Source organism: Triticum urartu, chromosome 3A, assembly GCF_056163025.1.
Source record: "Triticum urartu cultivar PI428250 chromosome 3A, HENAU_Tu73, whole genome shotgun sequence".
NCBI lineage: Eukaryota > Viridiplantae > Streptophyta > Magnoliopsida > Poales > Poaceae > Triticum > Triticum urartu.
This window is the reverse complement of record NC_141875.1, coordinates 255,123,847-255,135,904: the sequence shown is the minus strand read 5'-3', so window position 1 is coordinate 255,135,904 and position 12,058 is coordinate 255,123,847. Positions and strand designations below refer to the sequence as shown.

Genomic DNA, 12,058 nt, shown 5'->3' with positions numbered 1-12,058 from the left:
GTTATGGGCAGATGGGAATTTGTTAATGTCCGGTTGTAGAGAACTTGACACTTAACTTAATTAAATTGCAGCAACCGCGTGTGTAGCCGTGATGGTCTCTTCTCGGCGGAGTCCGGGAAGTGAACACGGTTCTTGTGTTATGCTTGAACGTAAGTAGCTTCAGGATCACTTCTTGATCACTTCTAGTTCACGACCGTGCATTGCTTCTCTTCTCGCTCTTATTTGCGTATGTTAGCCACCATATATGCTTAGTGCTTGCTGCAGCTCCACCTCATTATCCCTTTCCTACCCATAAGCTTAAATAGTCTTGATCTCGCGGGTGTGAGATTGCTGAGTCCTCGTGGCTCACAGATACTTCCAAATAGTTGCAGGTGCCGATGATACCAGTGCAGATGACGCAACTGAGCTCAAGTGGGAGCTCGATGAAGATCGTGGTCGTTGTGTTGTTTCGCTTCCAGTTGATTAGTAGTGGAGCCATCGATGATCTAGCATTTGGGGTTGTCTTTCTTTATTTTGGTTCCGTAGTCGGACCTTGATTGTATTCTGGATGATGTATATTTAATCTTGTATTTGTGTGAAGTGGCGATTGTAAGCCAACTCTTTATCCCTTTTCTTATTCAGTACATGGGATTGTGTGAAGATTATCCCTCTTGCGACAAACCTACCATGCGGCTATGCCTCTAAGTCGTGCCCCGACACGTGGGAGATATAGCCGCATTGTGGGTGCTACAGCCTCCCTCTCATCGGGCGTATTACGTCGCGCCGCAACCCTACGTGGCGCCCTACGGGCCCCTCTCCTATGGACAGCCGCCTCAGCCAGGAGGGCTGCCACTGCTGCCCCTGGTTGCGTCGCCGTCGTAGCCTGCCCTCCCACCCGCGCCGTGGGACCCGGCGCTCCTGGCGACCCTGCACTTCGCTCCCTTTCCGTCCACCTACGCTAGCGGCAGCGACTGGTATATGGATACTGGAGCTACCGCGCATATGGCTGCTCATCCCGGTAACCTCCACACCTCCTACCTCGTCCACACCTCCGCTCGCATCACCGTTGGCTTCCCATTACTCATATAGGACATGCATCTTTTCCATCCACATCTACTCCGTTGTCATTATCTAACATCTTAGTTTCTCCTGATCTTATTAAAAATCTTGTCTCTATTCGTTCTTTTACACGTGAAAATCCTATTACCGTTGAGTTTGACGAGTGTGGTTTTTCTATTAAGTACACTCGTACCGGATGGTACTCCACCGATGTGACAGCCCCGGCGAGCTCTACCCGGTCCACTTCACCGCCTCCACCACCTCCGCCACCCTAGTCGCCCTCGCCACCAGTGTGGATCTCTGGCACGCTCGCTTGGGTCATCCCAACCCCGCCACCCTTCGTCATATACTTCGGAGTTCTTCTTTCACGTGTAATAAGATCGATGATCACTCTTGTCATGCATGTCGCCTCGGCAAACATACTCGTCTTCCTTTTAGGGCGTCTTCTCATGTTGCATCGTACCTGTTTGAGTTAATTCATAGTGATCTTTGGACCTGTCCAGTTGCAAGTAATATGTGATATCTTTATTACCTTGTCATTCTTGATGATTTTGTGCACTATGTGTGGACCTTCCCGTTGCGGCGTAGGTCCGATGCTATCTCCATCTCGCCGAATTTTACTCCTATGTTCTCACGCAGTTTGGTCGTCCCATCCTTGTGTTTTAGATCGATAACGGGAAGGAGTTTGATAACTTAGTTGTTCATACTCTCCTCACCACACATGGCATGACTTTTCGTCTCACATTCCCGTACACTTCGCAACAGAACGGTCATGCGGAGCACACCCTCCGCACTCTCAATGCCTGCGTTCGGATGCTTCTCTTTCATGCCAATGTGCCCCGCGCTTTTGGCCGATGCTCTCGTCACTGCATCACTCCTCATTAACATCCATCCCTGCCGTACTCGTGGGAACTTTGCACCTCATCATCTCCTCTTCGATGCACCACCCTCTTATGATGAGCTTCGTATTTTTAGTTGTCTCTGCTATCCTAGCATCGCCGCCACTGCACCACATAAGCTTGCACCCCGCTCTGCGCATGCATCTTCCTCGGCTGCCCACCTAACACTAAATCTACCGCTGCTACGACCCGGTCTCCCATCGAGTATTCACCTCCCGGCATGTTTATTTTGATGAGAAGGGTTTTCCTTTTCAGCAGTAGGTACCTCTCGTCGCCCCGTCGCCGCTGGCCACCGGCGGCCCTGCGGCGACCCTGTCAGGTGGACGGCCCAGCTCGGCTCTCGAACCGCCTCCGGGCTTTGGCGGTCCCCACACCGTGGGACGAGCTGCGCTTCGCGCCCTCATGCCTCCTTCGCTGTCACCGCCGGCGCCTTCCCCGGCTGCCTCGGGTGCCGCCCCTTCGCCGCCGCCTCGTAGGCGCTCTCCCCCGCGGCCTCACCAACCGCCTCGCCAGCAGCCTCACTGGCCCTGGCGCCCTTGCCGATCGCCTCGCCGGCCTCGGCAGCCCCCTCGGGCCTCATCCCAGAGTTGCCATCTCGCCCCCTCACTCGTGCTCGAGCCGGCGTTCACCGCCCGAGTCTTCGGTACTCCAGCGACGAGTATCTCCTCGCTGCCTCCACCACCGAGCCATCCCCGATTCCTGTGTCTGCCAGAGCAGCCCAACGTGATCCTCACTAGCTTGCTGCGATGCAGGAAGAGCTCGACGCTCTTCAGCGGAAGCGTACCTGGACACTGGTTCCCCGGACTTCTCGCGCCAACGTCATCAACGGCAAGTGGGTCTTTTGTCATAAGACCCGCTCGGATGGTACACTTGAGCGCTACAAGGCTCATTGGGTGGTCCGTGGGTTTCGACAGCATGCTGGCATGGACTTCACTGAGACGTTTGCACTGGTTGTCAAATCGGGCACGATCCGCACCGTCCTCCAGCTGGCAGTCTCCCGAGGCTGGCCGGTTCATCAGATGGATGTCTCCAACGCCTTCCTTCATGGCCATCTTGAGGAGCAGGTTTACTGTGAGCAGCCCACCGGTTTCGTCGACGCCTCTCATCCCAGGCATGTGTGCTTGTTGTCTTGGTCTCTATATGGTCTCAAGCAAGCACCTCGCGCCTGGTACCAGCGTATCGCCGGGTTTCTTCAAACACTGGGCTTCAGCGTCACTCACTGGATGCCTCGTTGTTTGTCTATCACCGCGGTGACACGACTGCTTATTTACTCCTCTATGTCGACGACATCATCCTGACGGCCTCCTCCGCAACCCTTCTTCAGCAGATCACTCTCCGGCTGCGTGACGAGTTTGCTATCAAGGATTTGGGTGCTCTCCATTATTTCCTTGGCATTGAGGTCATTCGGCGACCTGACAGCTTTTTTCTTCATCAGCAGAAGTATGCACATGAGCTACTTGAGCGTGCCAGCATGCTCAACTGTCACCCTGTTGCTACTCCTGTTGACACGAAGGCCAAGGTTTCTGCTCTCGAGGGCTCACCCACATCGGATGCTCCGTTCTATCGGTCCATCGTCGGTGCTCTTCAGTATCTGACTCTCACCCGGCCAGATCTACAGTATGTTGTTCAGCAGGTGTGTCTCCACATGCATGCCCCTCGTGACTCTCATTGGACACTCGTGAAATGGATTCTCCGATACATCCGTGGCACGATGTCTCTTGGACTCACTCTCACGACGTCCACTTCTCTGGAGATAGTGGCTTATTCCCATGCTGATTGGGTTGGTTGCCCTGACACACGTCGCTCCACCTCTCGCTACTGCGTCTACCTCGGTCCTTCACTCGTCTTGTGGTCGTCCAAGCGACAACCCACAGTTTCGCGCTCCAGCGCGTAGGCTGAGTACTGAGTCGTGGCTAACGCCGCCCTCGAGTGCACTGGCTACGACAACTACTTCAGGAGTTGCATCATGATGTCTCTCAGGCTACAGTTGTCTACCGTGACAACGTCTCTGCGGTGTACCTTTCCGTCAACCCCGTTCATCATCGTCGTACCAAGCACATTGAGCTAGACATTCACTTTGTGCGTGAGCAGGTGGCCCTTGGACGCACTCGGGTCCTCCATGTTTCGACCGCACAATAGTTCACCGATGTGATGACTAAGGGACTGCCTACTTCCACCTTCGAGGAGTTTCATTCCAGTCTATGCGTCTCTGGAAACGTTTCGACTGCGGGGGGGTGAATATATTGTGTGTGTGTGTGTATTGTGTCTTGGTCCCACCTCCTCTCCTGTATAGTTGAGGTGGTGGCCCCATCCTGTACATCATATATACGTGCCTGGTGCACCGATCAATGCAATTGTGTTGTACGGCCTATTCTAGTCTTCTACACCGACGATTTTGCGTGCACTCGTGACTTACCCCTTCGCCCTCTCCTTCAAGAGGACAGGCGGCTAGGGTTTCTGTCTACCATCGGCGGTGCCATCGATCTACCTCTTCTCATATGACCTTAGGGCCATGGGACCTCGTTGCATCTAGGCCCTTGCCGGTGGGAGGGCTTCGTTTTTATATGTTTCTTTGAGTTTTGCTAGGGTTTGTCATGTTTAGAAAGGCGAGACGGCGGCGGCTCCCTGAAGATGGAATAAGGTTCTCCACTCTTAGCCCCCGTCTGAGTGATGTGTCTAGTATCGTCGGAGGGCGTGTGGAGGTGTCTCCGACGGATCTCGCGGGATTGGGTCAGTGGTTGTCTTGGTGGATTCGCTCGGATTCGGTCTTCGTTCGTCTACATCAGTGTGTCTTCATGTTGTTCTGATGCGCTGGTCTTATGGGGTCTTAACACGACGACTTTCCAGTTGCTATTAGACAAGTTTTGCCCGGCTACACGAGGAAGAGGTGATGACGGCAGCACCTTCCGCTCGTTTCAGTGCTTATAGTCATCATTGGGTGGTTCACGGATCTAGATGCAATTTTATAGATCTAGATACAATTTTATTATTTCTAATGTTCGTTGTAGTGTCATGATTGTTGATGAAATAAATCAAAAGTTCGGCAGGAAAAAATGGGTTAGATAAAATAAATCAAAAGTTTGCCGGGAAAAAATGGGTTAGGTGCCGGCGGGATACTCGTCCGGATTGGCAACGAGTAGTCTCATCCAAGCAATGTGATGCGGTGGGACTCGGGGCAACAGTGACGAGAATGAAGCGGGCATACTCCGGACCTGGGACGCCGACAACAATTGCTTTGAACCTGGGACACCGGCAACAATTGCTTCGAACCCGCGACGGCAATGGACAGCCGATAAAAGGGGAACGAGATCCCCTAAGGGATGTCACGGAAGCTACAGTATCCTGACATCCTTTTTTCACATTCATATGATTAAGCCTAAAATGACTTAAATTAATTTGTAAATTACAAATCTATTATATACATTTACAAAAATTACATACAAACAAAATTATGGTGCAATAAAATTAATTTCAGATTTTATTTTCTATGAACAGTAATTGTGCAGTATCTTTGCTACAGTGTCCATAACATCACTTTGTCGTTTTGCATTAGAATTGCACTGTAGCTACGTGTCATTCCCTCTTGATGTTAGAGGATCCGTTCCCGATAAAAGGGTGGTCATGATCCAGCAGAGAGGAGCTAGCACTGCATCGAGAAAGTAATAGCCTAGGTGAACCATTACGACCACTTAGCAGTGGCATTTTGGTTGTCAATTCACAGTATTCCACTTCAATCTTGGTTAATCTAGCGCTTAAGAATTATAATCTCTATAACATATCCCTAGACAACTTGTGGCAAGCAAAATGGTTTGCTATGAACCAGTCTGGCAAAAAGTGTCTACGAACAGTACTCTTAACTCTAATGGCATTAAAAAATGAGCCGAATGTTTAATTGCAGAGATGTCAGAAAGCAAACAAGCCATAAACATCATTTAAGAAATAACCTTATAATTCATAATCAAAGTCCTTGGTAAAGTCCTATGGAAAAGCAAAATAATCTTAGCAGCTCGAAATAACAAATGGTTTGAAGATTCAGCACGGCGCCCAATGTTAAGATTGTTTCTCTGATACCATCATGATATCATTTGCTGTCGTGACAAACAAGCAACCGATGACAAGAAAATTTGACGTCTGTGAGCCCTACTTGATGTACTGGGAGACCCACTTAAACCCATCGCCATAGCCCATCTTGCGGACAACGCTGCACATGAACACCTCAAGAGGCCGTACATTGGAGTCAACAAGATTCACCTTGCCCTTCCCAGTTGTGAAGTTGCTAAGGCCTAGGTGATACCGCAGCTCTTCTTCAGATGCTGCATATGGAATGTCAATCTTATTGCCAAGGATGAGAAATGGGACATTTGCCAAGGAATCATCAGAAAGGAGAGCATCAAGCTCCTTTTTCGATTCAGTAAACCGCTCCTTGTCATATGCATCTACCAAGTATACTACAGCATCAACCTGTTGGGACAAAAACAAAGTTAGCGGGAATATGAAGTGTCTTCACTCAGCGCATGAATAATGACGGGGCTATTTGGTAAAAAGAATATGCATGTCCAACTATGCATGAGTATCCAAATAAGTTGGCACAGAGCAGCAGATGGAAACAGCAAATTTACCATAAATGTCCACACCGAATAATGCCTTGCTACAATTTAAGCGGAATGACATAGGGTGGCAAAACTAAAGGATAGGCCAATAAATAATTGAGTTAACTATCCAATAATAAGAGCAGCTGACCCTCATATTAAAGTAAGGAACTTGGGAACTTAAACCACACATACAGCAAATTGTGATAACCAAATAATCAATATACCACTATGACAGCTACTCCCTCCGTTCCGAATTACTTGTCGCAGGTATGGATGTATCTAGATGTATTTTAGTTCTAGATAAATCCATTTCTGCGACGAGTAATTTGGAACGGAGGGAGTAACAAACTGTTGCATTGTAGAAAACTACCAACTCCACACAGGTTTATGTGTTGTATGATGACTTAATACTGCCTGGTGAAAATCCTAGGATGCACTACCGGGGGCATGGTCAAAATGCAGGAGTACCACATGAACTTTGCAGAAAACTGCAACTATAATTCGTAGATGATTTCTGTAGATTTCTCACTTCTCGAATGGGGCACAACAAATTGATTACGGAAAGCATAGATAATTCTGTTACATACCACCAAGTGCACATAGGATTTTAGCAAGGCAGTCTTTAAACTAAGTAGCAGAAGTGTCGTGAGAAGGCAAATGCAAATGCAAATGGAACACACAAAGAGAAGAATAATGCACATAGAACACGAGAATAGCTCAACAGTAATAAAACCTCAACATACGAAAATTCGTTTCTGAGTCCAGGCTCAGATGCTCTCAAAATCAAGGCCTTCAAGTCTTATCGAGATTGGCGATGCGTGTTTCATAATTGGCTGTATCTCTTCCATATGGTCACTGCAAATAAAATTGGCCCAGCATTTATATCTGGTAGGTATCGTTATGAGACATCTGGTGCATTCTACCAAGAGAACCTAACGTCCTGAGTCGTGTCGTGCAATAACGCACTATTGATAGCCCAAACAGCCACCTACCGAAAATGGCTTTCGCCCCACTTTATATATAAAGCACCAAACAACAGCACCCGGTACAGACGCACGCCCCCACAACACACACACACACACACAGCACCCGGTACAAACAGCCACCTAAGCATCCATCCCATTCTCACATAGCATTTCTGATCCAGGCTATTCCACCGATCTCGCTTCATTCCCCACATCCACATCGCCTTCCATGTCAGCCTCTGGATCCTCGTCCTCTAGGGCTGCACCGGCCTTCTCTCCTCTTCTACGAACAGATCCAGACCAACCTTGCTGAAAGAAGTGAGATCCATGGTGGCCGATGCTCAGGTGGTGACTACAGAACGTAGGAAGAAGCCCCTCGGCAACCATGAGGCCCAACACGCTGGTCCCACGATGTCCTCAGTGTCCCCCCTTCCCCTGTGTCATGGATCTGGAGGTCATCGTGTCACCATCGCCGGCCACCACCGATGCTGCGGCGACTCTTACTCTCCTTGGCAGTAAAGGTGTGATGGAACCAGATAGACCTCGCTGTTGGTGTGGGCCTTGACGTGATCCTTCTTCACGACATGGACAACAACGAGGGAACAAGGATTCTACCAGTGCATCCGACATGACATAAGCATCTGTACACATTTGTTACTTGATTCTCTTCAGATTCATAATTTGTTCAGTGTAGTCGCATTCTGCTTTTCATCGTGTTCAACCACTCATGTGCTTTTTTGTCTTCCAAGATGTTTATGCCACTAGAGTCAACACCCACCAACATGGCTAAGATGGATCAACATGTTTCTGCTCCATGTACCAGAATCCATTCATCTAAACTCTAAACAGCCGCCCGGGCTACGCAATAGGTCCACCGTATGCACCTGTTCACACAGGTATACAGGACTTCTCCATGCAGCATTCCTGTGACCTCAGATATCATTTCCCGAATCCCAAGAGCAGATGCAACGGACAGGATACCATGTGCATCTGAGCCTGGGCACCAAAACGCTCCTCTCTCTAGCATACATACATGAAATCTATTGGGTTTTTCTTAGCACAGATATGTGCACCAACCTTTAGAGTTCAAACTTGTTACATGCAGAACTACTTAGAGAGGTTGGCAATTCAGTGTTCCTTGAGTACTATTACAAAGGACAACATTAAAGTAACAACAGTCGCTCTTTTCAACAATTAAAGGCAGAGGATAGAAATGACGAGAAGGAATCATCTCTCAGATAGATCTGACTATTCAGCAAAGGCAGCCTAATACAGATATTAGAAAAGATTGACGCTAACCTTTGCGTAGTAGTCCTTCCAGACCCGTCGAGCGATCTGGTGACCGCCGAGGTCGAAGGCTTTGAACTTGATCTTGCCGATGCTGAGCTCCTCGGACGTGGGGTGCTGCGTCGGCTGGTGCTGCACCAGCCGCTGCGTCAATTGAAACACACAGAAGCACGGGTCAAATCTACCAGATCGGATCAGATCCAGGGAGTGAGATCCCGTGTACGTACCTCGTCCTTGAGCATGTGGAGGAGAGTGGTCTTGCCGGCGTTGTCTAGGCCGAGGAAGAGGATCTTGGCCTCCTTCTGCCACAGGCCGAGGGAGGCCAGCACCCCGTAGAACCAGTCCCACAGGAACATCCTATCTGCTGGCCTTCTCCTACTCGCACACCCCTTCCACTGGGCTGGGTTTTCTGGGGTCTATCCTGGCGATGGCGGCGACAGAGATCGCCGGATGGATCTGGGGCTGGTGGGAGAACAAACCGGGGACGGACCGAGGGAGGCGAGGATGGATCTGAATCTCTCTCTCTTGCTGCCTACCTATTCTTTGCTTGGCTGGGGTTGATTAAGACATTAACTGCTCGGCCTCGGCGTGAGAATTCAAGGGGCGAGGCGAGGTATGGTGGGCGCCATGCGTACTGCACGTGGGGCCGGCTTTCTCCTAATTCCTTCCAATCGATTTCTCTGCGAATTCGTCGTCCCATTTCCGCTATATTTTTTCTTTTGAGGGAAAAAAATATCCCTATCTATTCTTTGATTCTTCAATTCTTTGAGGATCTCTAGATGTTTATTCCTAAATAGATACAAGCCACTTTTTTTTTCTTTACCGTGCAACCATGGGTCAGTTCTTTCAGAGTTTATGGTCGGGTGTGAAAATAAGTTGGCGCCTCCCCCAGCTTATTCTACAAGTCTAATATAAAATTTTACTACTATTTATAAAAAGCCTACTAGTTAAGATTAACTAATAGACTAAACTAGATAAGGGACAACTTATTTCCACAACTGAATATGAACCCAAAAGAACTGGCTCATGTCATATAAGCAAGTTATATGTTGAAAATATTAGCACTTTTCCGATTAGACTTATCCACGAGTAAACAGTAAACATGGTATAAAAGGTATCCATCTCATAGCAATACCTAAGCATACTAGCACGTATAGAACATAGAATCGAACCTTCTATGAGCATCACATATACGGTTAGCATAAGTACGAGTAAACGAGGGATGAACAGATCATACCCTCCGGTTGGCTAGGCCAACACGGCGGCGGCAGCAGCAGCCTCGGCGTTGTCCGTGGCCTTCTTCTTAGCGGCGGCGGCCATGGTGTCGATGCAGAGGAAGTAGTGGAAGCAGAGGCGAACGGAGTTGGGGACAGATCGGGAGCAGTCGCGTCGAGACGCTCCCCAAAAACCTTATTGCCGTTTTCCCGGGCAGGATCTCGAACGACAGGGTTCCGGAGGCACCTGCTCTCCCGACCAGCCGTGCACGCGGTCGTCGGGATGGGATCGCCGGAGGCAGCACAGAGTGAGGAACAGTAGATGACGGCTAGGTCACGCGAGAGGGAGTGAGTGAACCAAACTAGGTTACTTCACTGGCCAGAGCCTTCTTATATAGTCCGTAAGGGAGAAAGTCGTGGGCCTTGCCGAGGCCCACGACCGAGTCGACCCACTCCCGGCAAGGGAGTCGTTGTTCCCGGCAAGGGTCACACTCTCGGCAAGGGAGTCAACAAATCCTGACAACGCGGGTCCCGGCAAGGGTCGCACCCCCGACAAGGGAGTCGACGAATCCCGGCAATGCAAGTCAGCCCACAGCCCAACGTCTTGGACAGTGGCCCACATGTTAGCGACTCGTTAATTAATCCTTGATTAATTAATTCATTCCTGAGCGGCAAAAATAAGCTTCGGCTCGGCTCATTCCCACAACCCGCGGCGCGCGCGCGTCGTGACGAGGCGGGCGGTGGAGGAGGAGGAGCGCGCGTGTACCACTCCTCTTCCCAAGCTCACAATGGCAAGTGGTAGAGCAGCCCTTATAAAGGGATCTCAACTCTCTTCAACTAGCAAGGTGGGACTAAACTTCCCACCACCTGCCATCTCATGCATGGGCCTCAAGATTAACCAGGGATTAGTGTCTTATATGGGCCTAAGCCCATCCATAATCCAACAATCCCCCACCAGATCTCGAGGCACATAAATTTGTCAACTGTTTCAAACAATGTTTGATATACCAGAATTTCCAGTGGAGATTGTTAAGTTGAACTTTCACCTAGAGCAACAGGATTAGACTTATTCACAACTGAACAATGGACTATGCCTTGAATTGTCAGTTTGGCGTGCAGAAGTTTTGCCTATTGTCAGCTGATACATGGCTGTCGTAGGCTAAACCCCACGGGTGGAGCTTATTAGTCATACTTCATACCTTCTCATGAGCTTACTAGAGATTATCCATTCTCATAGATTGTGACCAGCAGTCGGGCTCACATAGGTGTGTTCCTCCAAAGAATGCTCTGTCGGTTAGCATCTTGCTTACATAAGCTTTGGAACACATTAAGACAAAAGTCAGCCTGCCTTACAGAATTGAGAGTATTACTGCATCTCCAACGGAGTGGGTTTATTAAGGATACTCTCCTCAGTTGACCGCTGGATTGTTTTCCCAGGTCCTAATTCACGGGATCTCCGATCACATAGGTTGGGTTACCCCACGGCAACTTACGTGGGTTTCATACCCATCTTTCTCGATGCATTTTCTATCACAATCCGTGATAGCCCTTTCGTAAAAGGGTCTGCCAGATTCTTAGCCGTCTGGATATAATCCAACGCTATTACTCCGGAGTTTCTTGATTTTCTGACAGATTTCAATCTTCTTCTTATGTGCTTTGTGGATTTCATGTTGTCCTTTGAACTCTTAGCCTTGACAATCACTGTTTGATTGTCACAGTTCATAAGGACAGCCGGCACTGGTTTATCAACCACCGGCAAATCCATCAAAAGCTTTCGAAGCCATTCTGCTTCGACGCATGATGTGTCCAATGTTGTGAGTTCTGCTTCCATAGTCGATCTGGTTAAAATCGTCTGCTTGCAAGACTTCCAGGAAACAACGCCACCACCAAGTGTGAAGACATGTCCACTTGTGGCTTTCATCTCATCAGCATCAGATATCCAATTCGAGTCACTATATCCCTCAAGTACCGTTGGGTACCCAGAATAGTGAAATCCATAGTTCGCAGTACCTTGCAAGTAATGCATCACTCGCTCAACAGCATGCCAATGCACATCTCCCAGA

The 12,058-nt window shown here is 49.1% G+C and overlaps 1 protein-coding gene across 1 annotated transcript; it reads right to left on the bottom strand.

Moving 5' to 3' along the window:
- Positions 1–5,840: 5,840 nt before the first annotated feature.
- On the bottom strand, positions 5,841–9,396 carry LOC125543782 (small COPII coat GTPase SAR1A). Its single transcript, XM_048707249.2, has 3 exons — positions 9,009–9,396; positions 8,794–8,925; positions 5,841–6,398 (listed from the first exon to the last, which is right to left on the bottom strand). Exons 1-3 carry the CDS (start codon positions 9,135–9,137, stop codon positions 6,078–6,080), a joined length of 582 nt encoding a protein of 193 aa, XP_048563206.1. The 5' UTR covers positions 9,138–9,396; the 3' UTR covers positions 5,841–6,077.
- Positions 9,397–12,058: the final 2,662 nt, after the last annotated feature.